This window comes from Aphelocoma coerulescens, chromosome 5 (assembly GCF_041296385.1).
Source record: "Aphelocoma coerulescens isolate FSJ_1873_10779 chromosome 5, UR_Acoe_1.0, whole genome shotgun sequence".
Classification (NCBI taxonomy): Eukaryota; Metazoa; Chordata; class Aves; order Passeriformes; family Corvidae; genus Aphelocoma; species Aphelocoma coerulescens.
In genome coordinates, this window is record NC_091019.1 from 34,182,140 (window position 1) to 34,208,989 (window position 26,850).

At 41.4% G+C, this 26,850-nt stretch overlaps 2 protein-coding genes across 2 annotated transcripts in view; one reads left to right on the forward strand and one right to left on the reverse strand.

Annotated features, from left to right (window-relative positions):
- Nucleotides 1–20,841, forward strand: ARG2 (arginase 2). The gene is made up of 8 exons (XM_069017645.1): nt 1–145; nt 271–343; nt 13,149–13,326; nt 14,116–14,275; nt 17,696–17,790; nt 17,917–18,021; nt 19,370–19,506; nt 20,414–20,841. The coding sequence occupies exons 1-8, from the start codon at nt 29–31 to the stop codon at nt 20,617–20,619; spliced, it is 1,071 nt and encodes a 356-aa protein (XP_068873746.1). The 5' UTR covers nt 1–28; the 3' UTR covers nt 20,620–20,841.
- Nucleotides 20,735–26,850, reverse strand: part of VTI1B (vesicle transport through interaction with t-SNAREs 1B) — a 12,579-nt gene continuing 6,463 nt past the window's right edge. The window contains exons 3-6 of the mRNA XM_069017648.1: nt 25,632–25,823; nt 24,133–24,306; nt 22,127–22,188; nt 20,735–21,110 (exon numbers count right to left, since the gene is read on the reverse strand). Of these exons, the coding sequence (XP_068873749.1) occupies nt 21,014–21,110; nt 22,127–22,188; nt 24,133–24,306; nt 25,632–25,823 (525 nt within the window). The 3' untranslated portion in view covers nt 20,735–21,013. The remainder of the gene's footprint in view (nt 21,111–22,126; nt 22,189–24,132; nt 24,307–25,631; nt 25,824–26,850) is intronic.

Genomic DNA, 26,850 nt, shown 5'->3' on the forward strand with positions numbered 1-26,850 from the left:
GGGCGGCGCGCGGCAGCATCGCCCCGCCATGGCCCTGCGCGGGCCCCTCGCCCGCCTGCTCCGCGCTCAGCCCGACGCGGCGCTCCGGCTGCGCAGGCGGGCGCACTCCGTGGCGCTGGTGGGAGCCCCGCTCTCCAGGGGCCAGGTGGGCATCGCGGGGGGCGCCGGGTGCCGCGGCCGCCCGGCTCCCCCTCCCCCGGCGGGGCTCGCATACCTGGCTGCGGGCAGCGCTGTCTGACGCGTCCCCCCCCCCCCCTCTTTGTCTTGCAGAAACAGCGGGGAGTGGACCACGGCCCCGCTACCCTCCGTGCCGCGGGGCTGGTGGAGCGACTGGCCGGGCTCGGTGAGCACAGCGCGGCGGGGGTGGCGGCGGGGGCTGCGGGGCTGCCCGCATCGCCCCCCTCTCCTCTCGGGGCACCGTGACTCAGCCGCTCGCTGCGGGTGGGGGGAGATGGGTCCTGCCGTCAGTGGCTCACGGAACACTCGGTGCCCTGGCGCCGGCGATGCCCGCAGCTTTGCGGCGGCGTCGGGAAGGAGAGGCTTGTCGCATTCCGCACCGGGAGGAGCCGCACCGGGCCCTGCGGGGGTCCCCGGAACAAAGAGCGGCCGGTGGTCCCGGCTTCCCGGCCGCGATGCGCTCCGGCTGCCCAGGAACAGCGGGACGCACCGCGAGCCGCCTGCCCTGGCGCAGCGGGCGCTTCTCCGGCGCATGGAGCGTGTGCTGTTCCCGTGGTGACTCCCGGAGAGCCGGGGAAGCGAGAGGCTGTTTGGAACGTTTGGGCGCTGTGTGCGCTCAGGGCATCCAGACAAGTAACTGTGATCCTCGGGTTCTCACACAGTATGGGCTTTGCACTTTTTTTTTTTCCGTTTTCCTTCCGTGCACGTTAGCAGCTTGTTCCTAAAGCCTTCAGGTGATGAAATTCACAATTTTATGGAGAAGCTCTCAGTTTTGTGTATGAGGTCTTGTCTGAAGTCTTGCTTTGAAAACGCTTGCAAGTACCACCCTGTGAATGGGCTGTTTCTGGTCTTTTTGTGCATGTAAACCCATCCACTTAATTATGTGCACTCACATCTATTACTTCTACAAGCTGAGACCTGCCAAAAGCTGTATCACAGTTATTAGAAACAGGACACGAGGGATAGAAACTTGTAAAGCTAAACTCTGTCTTGGAGAAACTTTAATCTAAAAAGGGTTACTGAAAACGGTGTGATGAGGATGGATTGCAGGGCTGAACCACAGAAAGAACCAATATCTGTTCCCTGGGTGGTTAGTGTCAGTGGAGTTTAGATGCATACAGAGATAATTGTCTAATAACCCTCTAGCAATTTTATTCTGAATTGTAAAAACTCTTCAAAACAGAACCAATTGTTCTGTGCAGCCCTGTAGGCTTATCCTGCATATCTTATGATTCACAAGCTGAAAAGTCCCAGTTTGCAACCAAATGAGTAAGTATTCTTTTCCTTTCTTGTTTTGAGCAAAGTACAGACACTTCCCATGCTTGGCAATATTTGAATTCTAGTGAACATGATCTATAACCTCAGCAAATGTGGAAGAGGGCATCTAAAAGAGGTTCTTTGTACTGGAATAGTTACTGAACCTAAAGTTTATTTGAAACTAACAGATTGCTAGGTTTGAAAGGAAGATGCTATTCTAAATAAGATTGTAGGCAGCAGATTATTTTGTATCAATAACAGAATTTTTATACTGGAAGGCTTGGGGTTCTCTTTCAAGTGGTTCAGAGCTAATGTTTGTAAGAATTCTTTGAAGAAAACCCCAAACCCACAAAACCCCACAAAATTAAAAACTAGGAGAAAAAACCCTCTCATTTGCCTGACACAAGCTCACTTCAACAGTGGCTTATAGAAGGCAGAAAGAAAGGGGAATTCAAGCCCTTTCTGGATTCCAGTATCAAAATGTTATGGGGATAGAAATGAAGCAAGCGAAACTAAATTTAAAAAAATCCTTTCACTGTTTAGCTTCTTATAGGTTGTTTACTCATTAATCAGTAATGTATGTGGAGCTGTTTTCTTGCTGTTCCCTTACAATTTTTAGAGGGTCTGGGATTTCTTCCTTCTGCAGTTGCAATTTCCTATTGTTGGCATGTTCTTCCACTGGGGTAGGGTTGGTTTGTTTTTTAAGGTGGTGTTGATGTCTGCAGTCCTTTTAAGAACTGCTGTGAGGTTCTGCTGTGAGGGTCCATCCTGAAAGGATGACAGTCACCAGCACACACAGAGGAGTGGTTTACAGTGCAAAGACAATTTGCTTGAGGGGAGGGTGGTAGATGGAGGAGGATGCTGCCACATAGCCTTTTGTACTGTACATATTTGTTGTAAACTGAAACAAATGATTTTTTTAATGTGTGGGCTGCTTATTTTTCTTCCCTGGGATGCCAGGATAGCTTTGGCTGCAGTACTATTATAATAGTGCCATTACTTGAAGTCCTGTGGTATGCTGAACTGGCAGTAAAACTTTAGCTGCTTCCTTTGTCTTTCTAACACTATGAATTTTCTTCTCATACTTTTAAGAAGGCCACAGTATGAATGGAGCCACAGTATGATTCTCATTATTAATTTGGATATTCTATTTATCTGTTTTATTACAAGAGTTAATAATTTTCCTGGGATCTTGATTGTTTTCCAGGAACAGGCAAATTATAGTGCAGCAGACCAGGTTTTTCCTTTAAAAAGAAATAACATTTGTCTAAGGTACAGTGTTTCTTGATCTGTATTGTCTAGTTTTGAGGCATTTGTGACAATAGGGTCTGTGTATGTGGGTGTATGTAGAAAGTGTTTGTTACATGCCCCCATTCCCTGCTTGGATAGGAAAGAATGCTACAAACTTGATTTTTTTCTTGTCATTACAAGTTTGAAAACGGGTATGAGGCCAAATGTGGAATGATGCTTCCCAGTACAAGAGTGAGGGTGGATTCTGGGCCATCTAAAGAAGTACAGATGGGGGAAAGAGGTAGTATTCCCCTGTATTAACAGTAACTCTGAAAATTGCCCTCACCTTCTTTCAAGTGGAAGAGATTTCTGGTGATCAGACTCTTCTGTTTGCCTGAAATTTTAAAGTTTGATTTATTCATTTTCCATTTGTAATTCAAGTTCGACTCAACCTGTATAAAATGAAGGTGTTCGGAGGGCCCTCTAAAAGGTAGCATTTGGGTAGTAAGATGCATGTACTATGTTTGTTATTTTGAGTATGAAGCAGCCACGTGGCTCTTCATAGGTTGTGTGCCTGATTTAATGACTTCTGTTGACAGTGCTCCAGCCATATCAGAAAGTGAGAACACTAAATCTTTATTTCCACTTTTTGCATTGTTTTGCACTTTGCTTTCACTGGCTGTTGTATTTAGGTGGGAATTTTATTGTTCCTTTGACCCTATCCTAATTTCTGTTCTTCCATAGTCCTATTGCAGTGTTCTGAGCTGCTATTCCAATTTCTATTTTTGGGGGGGCATCTCTCCCTTGAAAGATTCTGTGACCATACCTCCAGGGTATGGTAACTTCTTGGCCGCTTTGAGTAATGACTGCCTGTGAACGGCTCATTTACACTTAGGCTGAAATCCAAGGAGGGAGCACAGAGGCAGATGTTATTGGTAGTCTGTACCAGACTGTCAGAGATTAATCTGAACGACCAATTTGACTCTGCTTCCCCTTGTTAGAAGCAGAGAGAACACTTCCACCTTTCGGTAGTATCTCAAGGTATACTCATGAAGGGTTAATGTAGCAGGAGTCCATCTCCCACACCAAAAGCAGCAAGTGGGCAAGTCTAGCAGGGGTAAATTAAAATATAACTGACTCTGCCTGTGGGGATTTTTATTCACTTTGGCAATGTTTGTCTTTTGGCTTTGCTTCTTCTCCTAAGGAAAACTAAACTATTACCACCTTAAAGTACATCTTTCCAAAGAAGTTAAAGTGCTGTGAGAAAACAGAGACCCCTAACTCCTTGGTATGGAGGAGAAAAGGGTGCAAAGTGTGTAGGGCTGTGTATTGCTCTAATAGTAAACAGAAATGGGTGCAATATGTGGAGGCTTTTGGATTTTTGTTGGGTAGGAGTGGGGAAGATTCGTGACAGATGAATTTGGCCTAAGCTATAGAAGGTGCAAAGTATGTAGTATTTTAAAGTGAGAATTTCTTAGGCCTCGCCTGTTGGCTGTAGATTAGGCTGAGAATCTGATCAAACTCCGATCCAGAGTTTTGCCTAGTCCTCTCTCTTGAGGAGAGAAAGGCCTTACTCAGTTTAATACTGAATAGATAGCTGTTGTATCTTACAGTAGCCTTTGAGGTGACTTAGTGTACCTCTGCTGTTGCTAGCATGGAAACAACTTTAGTGTAAGATTTCTTCCCAAGTGCTCATTCTTGTATGTTGATTGTTGAATTAATTTTTTTTGGTCTTTATTTAGAACTGGCTGCAGCTGGGTTGCTGAGCTTAGTCAGGCTTGGATTTGGGTTACTGTAGAATGGATTAGCAAAGTTTGGATCTGAGTTACTGTGGAGACATGGCTTACACACAGAGTAGAACTATACTTGTCAGAGAGAATGAGCATCATATCGCCATTCTTGTTTGACCGGAAAAAAGTTCTTCAGTAGCAGGTTTCATGAGGTCAGTGGAGTGACTCAGAAAGGAGTAACCTCCTCTAAAAGAGGCGTGGAGCTGTTAATCCCCTGGATTCTGGAGTCTCTGGAGTTACGCTCCTGCTTTGCCCAAAACCATTGGACTCCTATTGACATCTGCTGCCAAAAATAGCAATTCAACTTTGCTGTCTCACCAGGATAGCTCATATGGTTAGTATCAGTCTTAATAAATCATGAGGCAGCTGCTTCTAGATATCATCTTTTTCCACCTAAATCATCTTCAGTAAAGAGTTTAGGAGGAAGATAAACAGGTTTTTAGTTATGCACCAATTATGCATAAATAAGTATAGGTGCGGAGATTCAGCCGATGTGGACTGGCAAGAGTGACAGCTGCATTGCTGGGAAAATAATTTTCATCAATCCATCCAGTAAATGTGTTTAAAGAGTTGCCTGTATCCCTGGAGAATTTGATAAACCATTCTGCGTGCCCTGTAGTTGAATTAAAATTGGATTTACATGTTAGAAACAAGATCTGTCAGGAATGGATTCTTGAATTCTTGGATTAGATTCTAGCTTAGTTTTGCACTAGCTTTGACCTCAGTTGTTTCTCTTCAAAACTCAGTATTTTAAACTTGTAAAGACATTAGTAGAGCCAGTCAAATATCTCTAATGTCTAGAATTCCAATGAAGTCTAAATTTGTTGTATAGATAACATCAAGATCTGGCTTTTTTGACTCATGTTTTCTGCTTTTGATAAAGTTGAAGTAGGAGACAGGAAAAATTCTAAATAACTCCTAGCATTTAAGCAGCATGTTGTTTAGTTAGATCTCTGCATTGGTGAGGTAAGAAATGCTACTGCTCATGGTTTGTTTTTTTTTTTCTGATCACATCTGGTGCTAGTATTGTCAAAGCTAAATATTAATTTGCTAGGAACATTCTCAGGAAAAAAAATCAGTTTGGATATAGCATAAAGAGGTCAGACTAACAGCTAATTCTTCTTCCCTACAAAGCAGAAATAGGAATGCATTTTTCACCCACGCACACCCTCTTCCCCCTTTTCCCCTGAAACAGAATGGGTAACTGGCAGTCCTCTTCTCTTTCCTTTCCCTTAGACACAAGCATGCCCAAACAATTCTGTTTAATAATAGCAGTAAAACATACTTATGTAGTACTGCAACTTATTTCAGCAACTAGACTTAATTAGCTCTTTTTATTTATACAGAGGTAGATAAAGATCCAGGAGACTCTGCTATTCTTGTTTACCTCTCAAATGTGGATTAACCATGATTGGTTACCTTCAAAGATCAGTGGTTTGTCAAAAATCAAAGCACAGCCAAAGGGGCTGATTGTAAGTGGCATTTGCAATGAGTCTTTGAAATTATGCCCGTTTTCAGAATGCATCAAGGGCAAGTGCTGCTCCACTCCGTGAGGGAAGGCAGCCAGGAACTGGCTCTGATGACCTGGCAGGCAGAAGGAGCCCTGCTGGGGTTTTGGAGGAGGGCTGTTTTGAGGAGGCCTCCACTGAGGCTGTCTTTAGGTTGCTTCTTCCCAACAGACCTCATTGGCTATCTTGCCTTGAGCAGGGGAGGCTAAGCTCCCCTGGGGGAGTGGGCTTTGCTGTGCACAACTGGGCTCAGGAGTTGAGGTTTATCCTTTGGAATGTTGTACCTTCGATATTTGCATGATTACAAGTAGCCTTGGAAGTTAGGAGAAAAATGCCAACACTGAAAACATACAGAGTCAGAGCAGCCCTTGCAGTCAGTTTGTTCTGATATTCTCTTCCCTTCCCCATGCTCATGGAGTATACAATCTGCTTGGTTTTGCTTTGGAATGAAAGCTTTGTGTCAGTCATCGATTTGATGTTTGTTTTTCCCTCTCCCATTTGGCTGGTGCATACTCAAGGTTGCACAGTATGAATTGGCTTTAAAAGAAACTTTGTGAATTTGGGGTAAATGTCACTTGGTGCTTTAACTGTAATTGTCCTGTGTGTCAGTTTAGTTTAACTACCTTTATAACTAAAGCTATGCTGATGAAGATCAGGAAAACCTGATTTGAATTGATTTTCTTCCTAATCTTTAAATGAATGGAGAATAGATTCAAGGACCAGTGAATAGAGCTCCTGGGGGTTTTGTATTCTTTTTGGTTTTATAGTGATACCCTTCATCCTAGATATTATTATAAAATTATTTTTAATACATAGCTTACCTGAATTTTTGCACCTATATAATTCTCTCTGGATTGGAGTAAATTTAGATCACATCCTGGTTTATTTTCTTACTATGAATGCTGTTGAAGCAGTGGAGTTACTAGGGGGAGGCACAAAGTGAGATGACAGAGGGGAAACTTAGGAAATGAGTTGGGTTTTGATCTGCTTTACAGAGCACATGATCTATTACTGCTTTCTCATTTGGAACTTTAATCCCATATCTTCTTGTGGACTCTCAAGACCAAGATACCTATGGCAAGCATATGCTTATATGAATATGGTATGGAGGACTGGTTTTGGATGAAAGGTGGAAATTTCTGTTGTAACACCACCTGCTGAAAATCAGGGAATGAAGCACTGAAGTTAAATACAAACCCGCCCCCCCCCCCCCCCCAAACCAACAACCCACCAGATTTTTCATTTGTATATGAATTGAAGTGGTCAGATGTTATTTTCTTGCAGCTGGTAAGAGGAAGAGAACTTCAGTAATCCCTAATATATTCTGGTCTCCCTTCCTCTCAAGTGTTACGTGTCTGGGTTAGCTAATAGAATAACTGCTTACTTCTGTAACAATCTAAAGCACAAGGTGCTTGTTGTTGAGGAAAGCTCTTTTGGCATTACGATTCCTTACAGCTGTAAGCACCCCATTGTTATCAGGAACTGTGTCTGGGGTTAAGCTTATTTGCAGGGTTTGGTGGTGGTGTGGCAGATGCAATAGCTACACCCTTCTCTCTGATGCAAGCCACAGCGCAAATGTTTCCCAACACCTGATACTGACGTTTTTGAAGACCTCTTAAGGTCAAGTGCACTGAATTTCATAAGAGATTAAAGTTATAAGCAGTTTTCAAAGGGAAATGAGGTGGCCACTCGATTTGGGGTTGGAAAAATACATTTTGGCTCACTTTATGCAAGGGACGTCTTGACTACAGACTTGGAGAGCAGTTGGAATTGGGTTTGCTTGTTGCTTTTGTAGGAGATTAAGCTTTTAAAATATGTACAGCTATAGAAACTTTGTCTGAAATCAGACCTTTCAAAATTTCAAATAAAAGGACAGGAATTGCTCAAACAAGAACCTGCCTTTTAGGAAGTGGAATTTTAGAGTGGACAGAAATCTACTGAGCCATCAAATACCTGTATCCAGTAGATTTCTGCCAGCAGACACCTATTCAGTTTAAAGAGAAGTAGATGGTGGGAATCTTGCTAGCCTAATTTCCTATTACTATAAAATGAAAGTATGTGCTTTATTTGTATAGCTGTAACACACACATGCTCAGGATAATTTTGGAGGGTTAAAACTGTCTTTAAAAAAAAAGCTTCAGTATGCACTGGTCATAATGAATTGAATCATTTGTTTGCTGTTGTGTAACATTTTGACAGTGTCTCTGAGAAAGGATTACAAAATCCCCACCATAAGCCAATGGGTTCATACTGAAAAGAAGGATGGTAACTTGGTTTCATTCATGGGAAGTAAAATGTTAAGTTTGCCTATAAATGTTGTTCATAATAGTCATTGCATCCCAAAAAGCCTTTCAGTGTCTGCGGTGATTTAGTAAATGGTGCTACAATCTGAGAAAACAGTTTACAGGAATGATGCTTTCACATGAGCAGCTTTATATAACATAGTATGAAATAAGGTCTAGTAACTGTGGGATTTCCAGATTCTTTTGACAGTAGTTCACCCAGAAGAGGATTTATTTTCCCACTAGGAATTCTTTTCCATTTAGGATTTCTCTTTTTTAATGTCCAGTTCACAAATACCCAGCGTAAACCTGCAGTGTTGAGAGATCAGTTCTATCCCATATTCCATGTGCTTTGGTTCTGATTCCTGTTTGCTGCCTCGGAGAACTGTTATATTTATTATGCGAGTGTCCATTGGGCAATGTCAGCAAACAGCTTGAGTTTGGAAAGCTGAATCTCCCACTATCAGTTTGCTGCTTCTGTTGCTGGTGCAATTTCCTAGTAGAGGAGGATGGGGGAGAGGCTTTCCCTGCTGCTGCCCTGATTCTTCCAGTTAAATGCCACCTGACATGAGCTGCCTGTTTTTACAGAAGAGAATTCTCTAGATCTGTGCAGTGAAATTATTGTAGTAACTGCTGGCTACCTCTGTGTATTTTGCTTCTGACAGGAAGTGAACTTCAGCCTTGTCATACAGCTGGCTAAAAGGCATCTTATGTCCCAGTTATAAGCATCACTGAGTTGAGCCTGAGTGATACATTAATTGCTTGTTTGAAAAGGCATGCAGAACTGTTTGCTCAACTATGTTCTTAATTTTTATTTATTTATTTATTTATTATTTTTAAGCCTAAGGCTCCTAAGTAGGAAAAATGTGGATTTGTTCTACCTGATACAAGTAAGGTTCTGGCTGTGCAGGCTGGATAAATGACAGCTGTCCATCCCCTGGTCTGCAGTTTGAATGCCTTTGTGATCTTTCCCTAACCTGTTCTGGTCAAAAGAAGTTAACCTGGGAATGATCTACTATGCAAACTATTTCAAGCTAATCTATTAATTTTTTGGCTGAAATATGCCTGCAGGCACCTCTGTTGATGACAGTCAGAGGGGGGGCATTGAACACTGAGGATTGCACTGTAGATGCTGCCTTTCCATGCTGGTCATTCATTCTGACAGGACTGTTGTGCATATGCACATTTTAGTTATGTAACTATACTGTGTGTTCATACTCAGATTGACCTTTATCTCCCTTGTATCTCTTTCAAGCTTCTGTAACAGAAATAGATTATTCAGGCCTGCTTTTTTGTTTTCCTCACTTCAAGAAGAGATCTCCTCTTGAGCCAGAGTGTTGGTGGAGCTGACCTGTATGTTGGATATTATAAATTTCCTGCACTGTTGATAATTGATTAATGAATCAAACATAATATATTTTTCATTTGAATATAATTTCTGTTAGAGCTTGGAAGTGTAAACAAAAGACTCTTGATCACATTTAATTTCATATTCTTTAGTTACTAGCAAAATGTCTGTGGTGTTTACTCCGGCACTTATGGTTATGTTTCAATTAAAAAGAACTTTAATCCTGGCTAGACCTGATCTTCTTCACTGACAAATTGTGTGGATGCTGTGCTTTCTAATGAATGTAAGGAAGCTGGCTTTCCTATCTGCCCATAGCTTTTTCTACCTTTCAGAACTTGAATCTATTTTCATTTAAAAGGCCCCATATAGTCTTCATGTTAACTTTCTCTGCTGATTTAAAAAGCTGTTTTGTTTGTATTAGTATCTGATAAAACAAAGTATTATTATCTATATAAAATAAAGAGTGTCCCAACTACCAAAGAAAGTAAGTGGATATTGCTTGGTGAGGTAGATTATAAAATCTTTCACTAATGGGCAAATAACAGCAAAATCCACCAGACTGCACTGCAGTACAGCATGTCTATCCATTGAGCAATTTCTGTGCACAAAATAACATAGTTGAGAGAGCTTTGATTTAAGAAATAAACTTAATTATGTGCAAGCAGGCAGATGAAATGGAAAATAATTCAGGTCTTTTAGACTAATAGCTTATAAATAGAAGCTATGTCAAATTATTAGTTATTTATGTACTAAACTGTTTTTCTTTGTTCAGTAACATTAAGACAAATGTGCATGTTGATTTCATCTCTGGTATCTGGTCAAACTGAAAAACTGTGTGTACACATGCATATACACTTCCCACACTTTGGGATACATGGCGTATCTAGGTACTGTGAATTTCTTTCTGTGTACTATCTATTCTCTAAGCTTTCCCTTTGCCCTAAGGTCATTTAATCCTAGTTTTCAAAATACTAGGCACAATTAAAAGAAATAAGAGCAAGAGAAGATATTAACATTTGAGTATTGGATTAGCGTGTACTTCTGAGATTAACTGTATCTTAATCAGATAGCCTTTGGATAGCTGGCTGAAAAACATTCCTTATCAACCTGAGAAACTTGAGCTGTCCTCTGCAAGCACATAAAAACAGTGGGCCTAGAGACAAGGGATGCACAAAGCTGAGAAAAGAAACTGCTACAACATTCATGAATCCTATCTGAACTTTAGAAGATGGTAACAAAAACTGAAGGCATCTATTATCTTTAACAGACATTAGGCTTTTCTATGAAAATAATTAAGAGGGAATTATGAGTACCATATGTTCAAAAAGTGGACAAGATTGCAGAATTCTGGACTGCAAAAGTGTTACGATGTATAAACCTGATGTGATCCTAAGAAAAAAATGGGATTTTTTATTCAGAAGCTGAACCAAGTCTTTTAGCCCTACAGTGGGAACTTGGAGGAGAGCAGGGTAAAGCAGAAATTTAATATTAAACACTTGCTACTTCTCTAAATACACTTGCTAGAATCTGCCATGTGTGGCCTGCCTTGAACCTGGAGAATTTTAACTGATTCCTTCAAGTGCAGTGAAAGATAGCATGTTTAGATCTTTGTTTTATACTGATCTGAAGGTGGAGCTTTGTGTAAAGGAAGTTGTTTTTCATTCTTTAATGGGTAAAAGTAGTTATGTGCTTGCATGTCCTGTAGGAGAGAACAAAACCTAAGTTGTAGTCCTTTCTTCCACTACACTCTGTAATGTGTTAGTCACTGCACATGGCTCCCAACTGCAGATTTATTTCCCACAGATGTCAGAGGTTTTAGATCAAAGATATTATTCCCTTTTACAAGAGCCTCCAAAAGGTCTTGATACCCATTGAAGTCTTACTTCCAAAACTTGTCTCCCAGGCGTGCTCATGTACTTTCATCAAACTCTGAAATACTGGAATATGTAGCGGTGTGCGTATGTGGGAGAAGTAGCCTTGTAGGATGATACAAATAAAAAAATAAACTTTTATCCTTTACTGAACATCTTGGAATTCACAACTTTTTTCTGCTTCTGCACAGCAGCAGCATAAAACAGAGGGTAGAAAATATAGTGGTCACATAGAGATCAGATAGCACATTCGAATCTGAACAAAATAGGCTTGAAACTCCAGAGCCTTCATCCTGTTGCTTAATTAGGTATTGTCTACAGGAGGAAAAAAATGCTGTTGGGTACCGGTGTTGCCTTCTGAAAAGCAGGGAGTGGTGGGTCATGGTCCTGCTTACTGCTTTGAGTCACTGCAAATAACGTGTTTTCTCACTGAGTTGTTGAGACATTTATTCAGTCCTTCGTTGAGCAGCTGTGCTCAGCTGACATGTTCATTTGCAAATACCCCAGCATCTGCCCAGCTGTGTCCCTGCTATAAAATGTGTGCTGCACAAGTGACTCAGTAACTTTCCTTCATTCATTTCACCCATCAAAACTCCTTTTAAAGTTATAAAACAGTCATGTATTTCTCAACTATGCTTTTGTGCAATATCCACCAAGCAAATTCACAGAGACAGTTTCCTAGACATTAAACTAATGGCTTACTGCAAATTAAGCAGGAACCCAGAGCCCCGAGTAGGCTGTTTCTTCATGTTGACTTGCCTTAAATTTTTAAATTGCCCCACTAAGCACAGAATGGCTGAAGGCAAAATGTCAAGCTCTGGCCTGGATGCTTTGAACTGCAAACAGACTAGTGATTCTGAGGAGCAAATGGGACAGGCATGACTGGTATTCAGGGTGGTCTTATTAAGGCACTACTGGTGTAGCTGTAAATACCTTGGGGCCTTTACTGCCCTCATCAGAGCCTGCAGTGAAAGGCCTGTCTCAGACTGAGTCTCTGAGAGGAAAGGCTGAGTTTTACACCCAGAATGTTCTCAGACTTCAACAGCCAATCAAGCTGTAACTGGCAATGAAAGGATCTCAAAGAGCTTTGGGATCAAGGTCCCAGAATTAAAATGCCTTCTAGAGTATCTTGTGTTGAGAAAATGGACAGATTCTCCAAAGAAAGCACTAGTGAATCCTCCATTGAGTTGCCTGGAAGTACTGTAAAAAAATTGTATTATTGGTAACTTGGCACTTTTGTGCCTGGATTTTTGGGGGCCTTGAAAATGTAAAATAACTGTTGGGACTTAGGTATAGTTAGTGAAATGTGTAGTTCTAGACATCTTTGAGCAATTGAGCTAATTTGAGGCTGTATGCAATCTGTCTAAATGGGAAGGAAGAAGGCAATACAGGCTGTAATTTTTAATGTTAAAATTTATCATTAAATAATTATAAAAATTTCAAACTTTCGAAGTGACTTTTTATGATTGGCATGGCTCATTGCTAAATTAAAGCTCTCTTAAGCTGATAATGTTGTCTTAAACTTTCTAATTTGTAATGCTGTGACAGTTTGCATCCCATGCAAATAGTCAAGTGGATCCATTCCTTTCCCATTGTTCCTTTCATACTTGCTGAACTGATTTTGCACATTTCCCTGGGAAGCTATTTAAATAAGTCACTTTCTCCTTTTGTTGCTGTGTTCCCAGGATGCCAAGTGCACGACTTTGGAGATTTGAATTTCACTCAAGTTCCCAACGATGAACTGTACAACAACCTGATTTTATACCCGCGGTCAGTGGGCTTGGCCAGCCAGGTGCTGGCTGATGCAGTGAGCAGAGCAGTAGCTGCTGGACACAGATGTGTGACTTTAGGAGGTGATCACAGGTGAGCTGACCTAAAAACAATTAATGGTTCATGCTGCAGGCTGACACTTGGGAGTGCAAGAATTTAATTTTGAAAAAAGGGGGACTGGGGGGACAACTCGGGGTCATTTCCTGGCAATACCTTAGGGAGGAGCTTTTAGGGTGGAACATAGAAGACAGCTACAGAAACCTGACCTCCTAAGAGAGTACTGCTTAGTTCCAGACTGGTCTGTGATCTGTAGACACACAAATGAGATTTTCCTCTTTGGGAAAGTTTGTGTCATCAGGTTCCTTAAGAGGAACTGCTCAGTTTCTTTATTGCTGAATGTTTAGTGACGTGTCTCTTTCGCCTGTCACCTCTTAGGATGGGGTTGTAATGCCTGCACACAGACAATTTTGCAATAGATCTTACAACATGAATATTTTTCCTCTTTTTAACTAACCTTTGGTCTGAGAATTGGTTCAAAAAGATAGGGCATGTAAGAAGGAATTGTGGGGGAAGGTGTCATGAGTAGAATAATAAAAGGGTTTTTTAGAGCATTTGTATCTAGAGCAGGTGAAGATTAAGTGTGTGGGAAGGGTGACAGAAGAGACAGCAGAGTGCTCTGGCTTATCTGTCACTATAGACCTGTAGAGTTACTCCTGGAATCATGGCAGCAGCCATGCAGTTTGTATGGGATGCTCCCTTTACTGTCACAGATGTCTGATGTGTGGAAATGTAACATGGCTGAAGCTGCAGAGACTTCCCATTGTCCTTGTAGTTGTTCTGAAGGAGAAATGGTGACTAAAGACTTTGCTACTGTACTTCCAGCTTGGCACTTGGTTCTGTTAGTGGCCATGCACGGCAGTGCCCACACCTCGGAGTGATCTGGGTGGATGCACATGCCGATATCAACACGCCTCTCACAACTCAGTCTGGAAGCCTCCATGGACAACCTCTCTCATTTCTCCTGAGGGAGCTTCAAGATAAAGTGAGTATCCTGATTGTAGTTATCCTACATAGCAAACTCAGAGCATTGTATCATTGCTGATGTGAGGTACTTTCTTACCTGCTGCAAATGCAGACCTTTTCTATCAGCGTACAAGGAAAAATATGTATTATTGTGTGTGTACGTGTGCACATGCACACATGCATACAAGTGTCACAAACACATATAAACACAGATACAGACACACTTAGGAATGCAAATGAGGAAAAGCTTTCTTTTGTGTTTGCACCTTCGTGGGCTGCACAGTGAGCCAGGGTTCCCACCTGCTGCACACAGCAGCTGATTGTGGTGCTGCTCCTGCCTCAGGAGCAGGGTTGTTGGTGAGGCTGGGCAATGGCAGCACTGCTACCAATGGAGCAGGAACCTCCCCCTGGCCCAGCCTGTGAGAGCCGAGCTGAGCTCACCTCCAGGAACAGCTGGTTCCTGCAGACCTTGCATGCTGCTTCTGCTTAGTTTGGCTCTTCCATGTTTTGACAACCTTGGGGCCTGACAGGGGCTGTTCCTGCATCATCTCTCCTAACTGGCTGCTCTGGCATTGGCTCCACTGCAAATATTACAAATCAGAGTAGCTGTAACTGCTTGCAGTGAGCTTTTAGAGAGCCTTTGTCTTGGAAAGAGGTCAAATTATCAGAGTGCTGTTTCCTGGGGCACATGGAATGAGCATGCCCCATTTGTGCTTCTGTCAAGATGCTAAACAGTAGGTTGACCTAAGGCCTACGTACCCTGCCTGGCTCAGCTGTGGGCTGTCACCCTCTACAGGGACCTACAGCACCTGTGCAGCAGGAACCGGGATAGAACAATCTGCTTCTGCTGAAGCTTAGGCTGGAGAGTGGGAGCAGGATCAGCAACTGCATCTTGAGAATGGCTGCTGGAGCTGCAGAAAACCTGACTGTTTTATTCTGGCACTCTGCATTGCTAGTTATTACTCTTAAATTTCTCATTTCTCTCTGATAAATTTGGGGATGCTGTGTTGCTGGAAATAAGCCCTTTCCAAGCAAGAACAAGTATGTTTAAATCTGTATGGCTACTGAAGGTACCACTGCATCACTTCCTGTTAAGCATGGCAATACTGCAGTCATCTCATAAAGCTCTTCTGCTTTTTCTCCTGCAAATTCTTTTGAATGATTTTCATTCACAAGTCAGTAGAATAAATTGGTGCTTTTACATACTTTACTCTTTCTAGTCATTCTTATGTGATCCCTCCAAACATGTTAGAATTCCCAAAGTAATGCAAAACTATTGGGGCTTTTTGGAACACCCCCGGAACATGAAAAGGTTAATACAAAAGGTTATGGTATTTCTACTTTTTTTGTCCATAAGTTAAAGGGGGTGATTTTTTTTTTCTTTTTGACAACTGTACATACTTTCTCAGGAGACATAAGAAGAAGAGAAAATGTTGTGAATTTTAGAGCTCACCTAAGGTGAACAGTTTATGGCTTGGTGGGAACAGAACAAAACCTAAGTTCTTTGATAGCTGAGGAAGGAGGAGATATTGGTGTGCTGGGTTCCAGCTCCTGAGCAGCATAGAAAAGCAGTAATTTTTTTTAAACTTTTTTTTTTTCTTTTCATGCTAAAACAATACTGTAAGCTTTCTGGGGTCAGTGAGGGAGCAGGCCTCTCTTGCCAGCAGCAGTAGCAAAGAAAAAATAAGATTAGGCTATGCTTAGTGACAAGCTACTCGGGCATGGTGCTGGGTATGGGATCTTGTCCCAAGCCCACCTCAATTCCAGCAGTCAGGATGCCTGTGCAGAAGCAGCTGACACAAAGCCTGGCTGTGCAGGTGCACTCACTCAGCAGGCTTTGCTTACCCTACTGTATTCCTGTTTAGAGGGGGGAAAACCAACACAAGTGCTGCTGGTACCACAAGGCTTCTTCAACAGTGTGAATTTTTAAAGAGCTCTTTAGCTGTAGTAGCAGAATGTGCCTTTGACAGTAGTTTTTCTGGCTAATACCCCTCTGACTATCTGGAGTGAACCATGATGTGTGCACAAGTGCACACGGCTCACCCTCTTACTCTCATCCAGGTCAGCAGTTGAGTTGACAACAGGACAAATTATTTATTATCCTTTCCTGACTGCTTCAGGGCTCCTGGAACCATCCAAACTCACAAGCTGCTATTAATACCTTCCCATGAAAATGCCTGCACCTCTGGCTCTACTGTCAGTCACTCCTTTTTCATTGTAACAAAGCAAAGAACCTGCCAAAGGCAGTTAATACATTTAATTTTATTTATTTACAAACAAAGAGCTGTAATTGAAATTGCAGTATTAAATCTACTGAATCATTGATACTAGAGAGTATCTGACAATATTATCATTACTATGCCCAGTTTATGGTGTGGTGATGGGTTTTGCAGAATTCATTTTTGAAACCTGAGTTCTTTTTCCTAGTGGTCTCCAATTCATTTATCCCTCTTCTTAATTTATGACTGGAGAAGTTTCAGGTCATTGTCCTAGAGTAACAAATACTTTTATAATCTATGCTAATTTAACCCAATGTAATGAAATACAGCTATGGGTGTGTTAACCTTTAAAAACATTCAACTAACTAGAATATAATTAGTAATTGAGAAGTCTAAGAGGGAAACAAAACCTTCTAGCTGCTTGACAGCTGTGTTGGCTGTAGCCATTTTCAGAGCTGGGAGAAGAAAAGAAATTTGAGTTAATTTAAATCACTCTTAAAATCAGTAGATGTTACTAACTGCATGATTTTATAATTCCATACCGTGACTATTTAATTACCAAAGCTGAAAAATTGTGACCTCATCTTTCAGTTGCTGTCTTAGACCTACTCCAATTCTGCATTAACATCCAGCATGATGTAGCCCACTGTGGAGACCCAACTTCTTCCCTGCTTTTTTCTCCTCTTTTCTTTTTCCTTTTTTTCAACTTCCCACTTCGAATTTATCCATCTTTATTACTGTTTCTGTAAGTTTGCATGATTTTGGCAGTTCTCCTAAAAACAGGTGCCTTGGTTTTCATTCTTCCACTTAAGCATCATGTACTGTGTAAGTTACAGAGCACCACCATTAAGTGCCCTGTGTAAGTGATCTGCATCTGGGTATCTACTTCATCATTCCTCCTTACACTCACTGATGCAAATTACCTATTGCTTGTGGATTTGGGCTTTTTATTCCTCCTCCTCTTCAAACTGGAAAATGTAGACGAATTAAAAGCTTCACCCATTAACATTCAACTCAGATAAAGTTGTATCACTTTACCTGAGTTGAACGTAGGAATGAAGGTAAGGACTGATTAAATCAGCCAAACCTTCAAGTGCAGAAGTTTCTCTGTTTAGAGAGAAAGGATGTTATAAATCAATACAAAGTTTTCAGGGAAGCATTAAATAGCGTTTTGTTAGGTATGTCATTAACCTGACCTAATACCAAACCTCTGCTTGCAGGTACCACAACTTCCTGGCTTTTCCTGGCTAAAGCCCTGCCTTTCAGCATCTGATATTGTGTACATTGGTTTGAGGGATGTGGATCCTGCTGAGTAGTAAGTTGGTTTGGATTAACCAATTTTTGTAAAGGCTGAAATAATGAGCTTGAAATCATGTTCATAAGGGTTGCTAGATTTCAGCTTAAACCAGTAATGATTGTTTTAAATAAATTATTTTCACAGCTATATTTTGAAGAACTTTGACATCCAGTATTTTTCCATGAGGGATATCGATCGGCTTGGAATTTGCAAAGTTATGGAAAGAACATTTGAACAACTGATGGGCAGGTAACAAACTATTATCTAATTTAAACTACTCTTGTTGAATGTCTACTTTCCTGAAATTTATTTAAGTGAAGGTCACTTGATGTAAGGCAGCCATACAGGACTGTGGCAGCGTGCAGTACATAGGAAAGTCTCAGCACTGGAACCATCTCAGAGTTTGGCAGATGGCTATGAGACAGGTTATATGACTCACTACAGTTGTGGCTCTGTTTTGTGCTATTTGGTTCTGTTAAGTAATTCTGCTTTTTCCGCAGTTTGACAAGATGTTTGAACCAACTCAGAGTGCAAGATACACATTATACTTTTAAAAATACATACAGCAACTTGAATTGAGCTGTTGGTATGTGAGGTGGAAGCATTTGATGGCTTCCTCCTTGGACAGGGCTCACAAACAATGTCCTGATGGTGGCTGCTACTGCCAATGTAGCTGGTAAAGTTCACTTTAACCACTCCCTTACTGCAGTTCACTACTACCACCTTTGCTACTCTTGTTCAAGTTTGGGGAACCAGGTCAGGGAGCAAATCTGGTCTAGGAGCTGGGAGAGGGTCAGTTAGAAAGGGTAACCTCTGACCACAGGTTAGAACCTGTGCTGCATGCTACTGTTTTCTAAAGGTGTGCTCACCCTTCCTAGCTGCAGCTGTGCCAAGTAAAGAAGATGGTAATCCAGATGCTTCTCCCTACTGAGCATCTGCAGTAAGTTGGAAGTACGCAGTCTACCACTTAAATAATTCATGTGAGTGACAAGCAGTGTCCAGTTTATTAAGCTGTCATCAACTGGCAGATGATATAGTAAGTAACTAACATTTTAGGTTTGAGATTATCTTTACTACTTCATCAGCTAGGCTACATGGCAGGGTTTGGAGACAGCCTTTAAGTATTGACCTGAAAAATGCTCATCTTGATGAGCTGTCAGTGAAATCCTTGAGCTCAGTGCTTCCTCCATCCTAGCTGCCATGCACTTTAGTGTTTCAGCCTTCACCCTGGCTTTCTGTACAAAAGGAGAAAAGGCTGGATTGTATCGACACTTCTCTACATCACTGCAGTAAGATGACAAATACCAGTTGAGATGGTTTGAACTGAAGTATTTATCTTCAACCAAATCCTCACTGAATAGATGCTCAGTGAGGCTAGAAAGACAAACTTCTGTTTTCCCAGTGTGTACTGGGGAGAGTTTTGAGCTATGAGATGTTTCAGAGTCCAAAGATATTTAGAAGGAATTTTTTTTTTTTTACTGTATATGAGACGTGGTTCAAGGAGCTTGATGCTTCTTTGCTGATTAGCCTGGACAGTAAGAAATGTGGAAAAAGTTTAAGGCTCTAAGATGGCTTTTCTTGTTTTATTCTGCCTCAGGAGACAGAGACCAATTCACCTGAGTTTTGACATTGATGCTTTTGATCCCTCACTGGCTCCAGCAACGGGGACTCCTGTTCTAGGTGGATTAACTTACAGAGAAGGCATGTACATCACAGAGGAAATACACAACACAGGTAGGAGCTGCCCAGCAGTATGGGGCTAAGCAAGGACAGGACAAACTACACAGAGCTCATACTGGTTATGTTTTTCCTGTGTAAATAGATAGTAAGTGCAGTCAAAGCAAAGGTGCCTGCAAAGTCAATTCAACCTTCAGTAAGGGAAAAAGAAATCCTAGGGTTGGGAAATTCCCTTGGTATTGGAAGCAGCATAACTATCAACAACTTCAACTTAGCAAAAGAAAATAAAATACACAGTATGTTAACAACTAATGTCAAAAACGTGTTAAACTGTTCCCTAATCCTAAACACGTGAGGAGAGATGTTAAAATGGGCCTCTGGAATACAAAAATGGGTGCAAACAATCTTAAATAGTTTGAAGTTCCATTCTAGGTTCCAAGGCTAACAAATCAAGCTTTCATAAAATATACTGCAGTTGATTCAATATATGAGGACTTTTCATCTTATTACCACTGAGTTTTTATTTAATATGTTTAAACAATATTATTTCTAGTAAAAGAAGGTTAAAAAAAATCCCAACCAGACAATAGTTGATAAATTCATTAATAGGATGGCAAAAGAATATGAAGTGAGACTGTTTTATATCCCCTCATTTTTGGAGTGGGAGAAGAAAACATTCCTCTCATAAATGTGTATGCAACATCAAACGTTTTTACTGAATGCTGAAAGCATGAATGAGTGAGGTAGTGATGACGTAAGAAAAAAACAAATTAAAAACATGAATTTGCATCTGAGAACAATAACCTCATCCTTCACTTGAAAGCCAATCTTACTTGTCTAAGGGGTAGAGTAGGTCACAAACCCAAATACCAGACTTGCTGCAATGAATAAAAGGCTGCAAACAAAACTTTGCAAAAGACTGTACCCTTTGTCAGAGTAACAAAGCTGTAAATCATTTTCACAGGAATGCTTTCAGCTGTAGACATGGTTGAAGTCAATCCACTGCTCGGAGCTTCTCAAGAGGCAGTGAAAGCAACTGCTCGCCTTGCAGTCGATGTGATAGCAACGTGCTTTGGGCAGACAAGGGAAGGAGCACACATCGCTTTTGATGAACTCCCAACACCCAGCTCTCCAGATGAATCTGACAGTGAAGAGCAAGTGAGGATTTAGGAACCCAAAGTGTTGGGTATATTGGACATTACAGAGCTCTGCTGAGGCACTTGAGTGGATAGATTGTCAACACTTGGCAAATACTGTTAACTTCTCAATTTTTAAATGAATTAGCTTTTCCATTGATCAGTGGCTACTTTATTACATACCAAGATTTATTCATTTAGTTAAGTATATACAAAATGAGACAATAAAATATTTATTACCTTCTTATTAATCTTACCAGGGGTTCAAGCCTGTTTCTTTTTACTCCCATCCTCTGTCTTTCAAGTGTCAGTACAGTTTCAGTTGAATGTGCTGTCTCATGACTCAGTTCAACCCTCAGACAGTCAAAGGGAGCAGACAGCCCATCCTGTTCCTCATCAGTGGAAAAGTTCATCTTGGTCCTGAAGGCTCATTTCTTGCGAAAGAACTTGAAGTAGACCACACCTCCTAGGATGGCCAGTTCCAGGATGATGATAATTGACAGCAACAACTTATTAGTGGTTACTCTGGAGTTAAAAAATAAAAATCCAAGTTTGTTTTTATTTTCACCTTGTTTATGAAAGCAGATTGTAGATCCAGATCACCATCTTACCTTCCCAGTTTGAGCAAGACCATACTGTGCTTTTCAAATAGTTCTTAACAAGCAAAAAGGACCAAACTCAGTAGTTCACTACTCGTGTTTTCCTGGAAATTCTCTTTAAATCTCCTATTTCAGTTCTGTTCCTCTTCCCCTGTCCCACAGAAGGCAGATCATTGCTCTATACATGCCTACTCCTTCAGTTAAGCAAAGAGGAAAACAATACTTGAAGTCCTGTGCTAAAAAACCCTCATTGTGGTGCTTTTACTTGGAATTATATGGTTGAAGGAAAACTAAAATCTCAATAATGTACTTTTACTAGTGAAAACTGACAGTTATCACAACTTCCTTTAGCAATGGGCATAAAGGAAAGGTTGTTAGGAGATAAGTACCTACTGGGACTATAATCTGTGAACTGAGTTTTTAAGGCTAATTAAACAATATAGCTAAACTGCAAATCCCCTTAAGAAGCCAAGGCTTTAGTCATCGAAAGTGTAGGGTCAGGCTCAGACTGTCTCATGGGCCAGCCTAGGACTAACTGCTCTAGGGCTCCTGTGTGGGCTAAACAGATTTGTCTGTGTCATCAGGCATCTAACTCGCCCAGTGCTGCAGTAATTTATGGCCCAGCTTTTTCCAACCTGAATGGGTTGCATCTGAAGGCACCATTAGCAATTCACTGTAACTTGGTTCTGTCTTCACCATGGTTGGGATGGTTAAAGACCCCACATCCTCCTGACCGAACAGCACACATTCAGTGGTGTTCAATGCCTGTACTCCACTAAGCCATTACCAGAGAGGGAAACACACAAATTAGCATCTGCATGTGGGCACACATTCTGTTTATGCATTCCCTGAAACCTCCCTGCAGTCCCAGCTGATACTCCTTTTTCTCCACTCCATCCAGAGGCAGCAATACCACGTGCTGCTGTCAGTCACACCACTCACCTCCTGGACATCGAACGTAGAATCTTGCGGCTCTTGCTCAAGTTCTCACTTGTATTCACCAACTGAAGAGAGACAGAAGTTACTTTTCAGTTAAACAAGCACACATCAACTCTGGGAAGATGCATGTGAAAGCAGCTGGTGTTGAAATGCTGTAATTAATTATGGGACCAAGGATGACCATGTACTCTCAAAATTGAGAGACAACATTGTTTTCTACCCACAATACCAGCTGGAAGCATTGCCTCTTTTCTGAGGAGAAATTAAGACTTTTGTGTATACTTTCCCTTAGATACATACAAAGATATGCAATATGAGACCACTTTCTGCCTCTTTAATTAATATAGAAATATCAGAAAGTTGATATTAGCTTCTTTCATTAAATTTCATTTCATTATTCTACTTGTTAACACCAGAAGAAAGTGATACTGACGTGTTCACCTCAGTGCATATCAAACAGTTTGAAATCCTGCTCAAGTTCTAGCAAAGAAAGAACTGTGTTGCATTGACAAGTCTAAGTGACCCAGTGGGTACAAGATCTGAGCTGTTAGTGGATAATCCATTTCAGCTTTGTATTGCTATGAATGAACTGTCCAGTATACCCAGTCATCTATTAAGCATGTAATGAAGTGAGGTTAAAGACAACTAAAAAAGGTGTTGCTTCACAGGCACAATTCATGATGCATGGCCACTGGTCTCCAGGTAAGATTTCACCATTACAACTGAAGGGTAAGGCAGGTCACTTACATCAGACACCTGCCTGCACAATTCCTCTGTAGTTTAAAATACTGCCCTCAACTGCAAAACTGCTTGGATGTTACTTTGCACTGAGACGGGCTGGACAAAGCTCGGAAGAAAACTATCGAGTCCATTCCAAGCTTAGTAGATTTCCAACCTTCACTAGGAAAGAGCAAGAAAGAAGAAAGTCTGTTTCCAATTGGAATGCGTGGTTCACGCAATTCCCCAATTCCTTGCCTAAGAGGCTCACAACAGAAGTCACAGACACAGTTTTAGTGATGTACACAGCAGTGATGGGTTAATGGACTGAATGATCTTTGAGGCCTTTTCCAACCTAAACAATTCTATGCTTCTATGAACGATCTGTTCAGAGACTGTGACGCCTGAAGGACTGTCATGCTTTTTATTAGATGAAGGACAAAAACTATACCTACAAATCTTAAGATCAGTTTCCGTTCCTGCTTTCTAACCCAAATTTGGGAACAGGACAAATCAAATTCTGACTGAAATCACTGAACTACTCACGTGAAAAAGCTACAGGCTTGTTGCAATCAGTAGAGAGAACTCCCAAGAGCAGGGGTATGCTTTTTGTTTTGGCCAAGTGTGCTTATTTGCCAAACTCAGTGTCCCCTGAAGTCACTCACCTAAAAGCTTTACACTCAGGATCCCTTGCACACACACAAAATCCCATCCGTTTGTTACTTCAAAAACCAAATTGTCAGTTTTGCATATGTGTGTACACAAAACAAGTGAACTAGTTTTTGAAGCTTTCACAGTAGAAGCAGAGCTTCTTGAACCAAGGATGAGGAACAGACATCTTGTCTGACAACATTTTCTCCCTCCCTGCAAATATTGGAAAGCTAGTAATTAAGTAATTACTCTTCTACTAAATTAATTTCATTACAAAAGCTTGCTAACTGCTTCCAAAATCTCAACTTTTACTAGTAATCTAATGACGGGCAACTCCTTAGCAATTTTCTAATCTGTAACATTTTTAGTAATGCTGTTTTTTCTAGCAGGTCTATAGGTCTAATCTCCACTCTTGCACAGACACAGCAGCAGACATTTGACCACCATGCTTTTGACCCTTCTACAGTAATTATTTTCCTTTTATGAGAACAGTGTAGAAATGTTGCAGCCTGGATTTGGTCTGTAGAAATATCCAATCAGATTTTGATGCCTAGGTCGGTCCCTGGGAATAACTACTGGCATACAGTTCCCACTAAAATAACATCAGATTGTTTCAAAGCAATGCCCAGTTTCCGGCTTACCCTGCTCTTGGTGCGTTCCAGTTGCTCCCGCTGCTCCCCAAGTTCTTCGATTATATCAGTGCCAATCTGATCAGTCTCAGCAGCAATTCGGTGCGAGCGCTCGATGCTCTCGCTGGCTCGGTTCAGACTGTCTGTGCCCTGGAGAAGCAGCACCCTCTGTGACTGCAGATTAGTCTGAAAAATAATGTATGCTTAACTATTAAGCACAAAGACAGAAGTATTAGGCTTCTGACATATTAAAAAGTTAGAATGTGATGCCATAGGCCATCCATTTGTATTAGCTGTACATACTTATGTGAACTGATGCAGCCAAGTTAATTTCAGCTGAGCCTTGTTTACCTTTTAAGATTATGGTCAAATCTGGTTAAATCTCAAAAAAGTACACAGCACTAAAGAGTTAAACAGTTCCAAAAAGCTGTCTTTGTAACACTTTACTTTTCCATCAAAGAACATTTACATGAAAATACTATCTTTCTTTTCCAGATGCTAAATTTTACTCCCATTCACATCTAAAGTCAGCCTTATTTGTGACTTCACAGTTGGTTCCTAGGGAGATCACTAAGAGTTTACAGTCAAAAGGATTAGGAACAAACAGCACTAACAGATGGACTGCTAAGTAACAAAGATCCTCTTTTCATGCCAGTAGCCTGGGCTAGAGGATAAGGAATGTTTGCTGACCTTGGGGTCAGAAGGTAGCTCAAAATGAAGTGTTTTCTTAAGCTTCAGAAAGTCTAATCTATCATCCTGCTCTCAGGTTTGAGAGTAATCAGTCAAGAGGAATCAAATGCAAAAAATTTCCCAAGCTACAGCAGAAGGAAACACTAAGCAAAGAGCCTCCCTCAAACCTTCCTTATCTAAGGCAGAAAAATGAAAAGCCCACCTCTGTGAACTTTCTGTAGAGACGACAGCACTTTGAAGACAAGGAGATTCAGTCTCACTAGCTCAGATATCTCTAAGCCTATCTGGTAAACAAGAAATTGGTGTACTTTTTGCATTGTAGCAGCAGAATCATAGTGAAAAAAAGTGCTAGAGGATAAATCCTTATATTTTCTTGAAATTATTTACACTAAGATCGCTTAAAAGATAATTCTACCAAAGAACCTACACAATGCATGATTCACACTTTGCTAGTTTTGGAGATTAGAACTAGGTAAGTTAACCTTTTTTTTCATTTAGTAGCATCACTTTTGTGTTATTACTTCTGTAGGGGAATGATTAAATGAAGAGTTTTGCTACAGAATGTTGTGCAACTTACTAACTGCATGGCTTTCAAGGAGTTCCATTTTGATTACATTCCTATCTTTGTTTTACAACAGAAAAGCTCTCCTCTGAGTTCCAGGTGTTCTTTCTACTCCCTGAGATCTTCATGTTACATGCAGAAAGATATACAGGGAGTTAGAAAAGCACAGAGGTGGTTTAAAGTATGTAAACAATGCATCTGCGATACTACTTTTAAACAATCACAGCAAAGTTAAATAAAATTTACATCTAATCCTCACACTCTGTTCATTTTCTGTGGCGAAGATTCCGTATTTTGTATCGCCTTGGTTTCCACGGCCCAATCCCAAATCTGTGCTTCTCATCTCTCTCTGGAACATGGACAGGTCTCTTCTGTATGCTCGTATTTTGCTCATCATTTGGTTGCGGAAAGGCACAGGAGCGTACTTCAGTTCTTCCTCCATCTCCCGCAGCTTTAACAAAAGAAAGCATGTTTATTCTTTAAGGCACCAAATCTATTCTTAGCAGCAGCTATGCTCAAAACTCAGCACCAGATGAAGGGATTCACATGTTTGAATGGGACTGGCTGAGTAGGATAGCCCCAAACCCCACACCCCATCTACTACTGAGTACACCACGTTACCCAATGCTGTTGAGCCGACATGGATTTTTCAGATACACAATGCCTCAATAAAAACAAAATTCCCAAGCTTAAACGCTTGATTTTTTTTCCCTGAAACATCACTCTAAATTTCAAAATTTGCAATTCTCACTTTCTTTTAATTTAAGCATTTATAGGATGGGTATCAGCTTTCTATCATATCTGTGCAACAGAGACAAAATCATAGGATGGTTTGGGTTAGAAGAGACCTTAAAGACCACCTTCTTCTAACACCTCTGCCATGGGCAAGGACACCTTCCACTAGACCAGGTTGCTGAGTGCCACATCTAACTTGTCCTTGAACACTCCCAGGGATGGGGCATCCACAGCTTCCCTGGCAACCTGTGCCAGTGCCTCACCAACCTCACAGTAGAGTTTCTTCCTAATACCCAATCTAAATGGACCCTTTGTCATCAGCCCTTGTCCTGTCACTACACGCCCTTGTTCAAAGTCCCTCTCCAGCTCTCTTACACCCCCTTTTGGTACTGAAAGGCTGCGAAAAGGTCACCCCAAAGCCTCCTCTTCCACAGGCTGAGCAATCCCAATTGTCTCAGTCTTTCCTCATACGAGAGAGGTGCTCCATCCCTCTAATCTTGGTGCCCCTCCCTTGGACTCACTCCAGCAGGTCCATGTCCCTCCTGTGCTGGGACCCCAGAGCTGGATGCAGCACTGCAGGTGGGGTCTCACCAGAGCAGAGCAGAGGGGCAGAATCCCCTCCCTCACCCTGCTGCCCACGCTGCTCTGGATGCAGCCCAGGACACCACTGGCTCTCTGGGCTGGGAGTGCCCATGGCTGGGTCATGTCCAGCCTCTCACCCAGCAGCACCCCCAAGTCCTTCT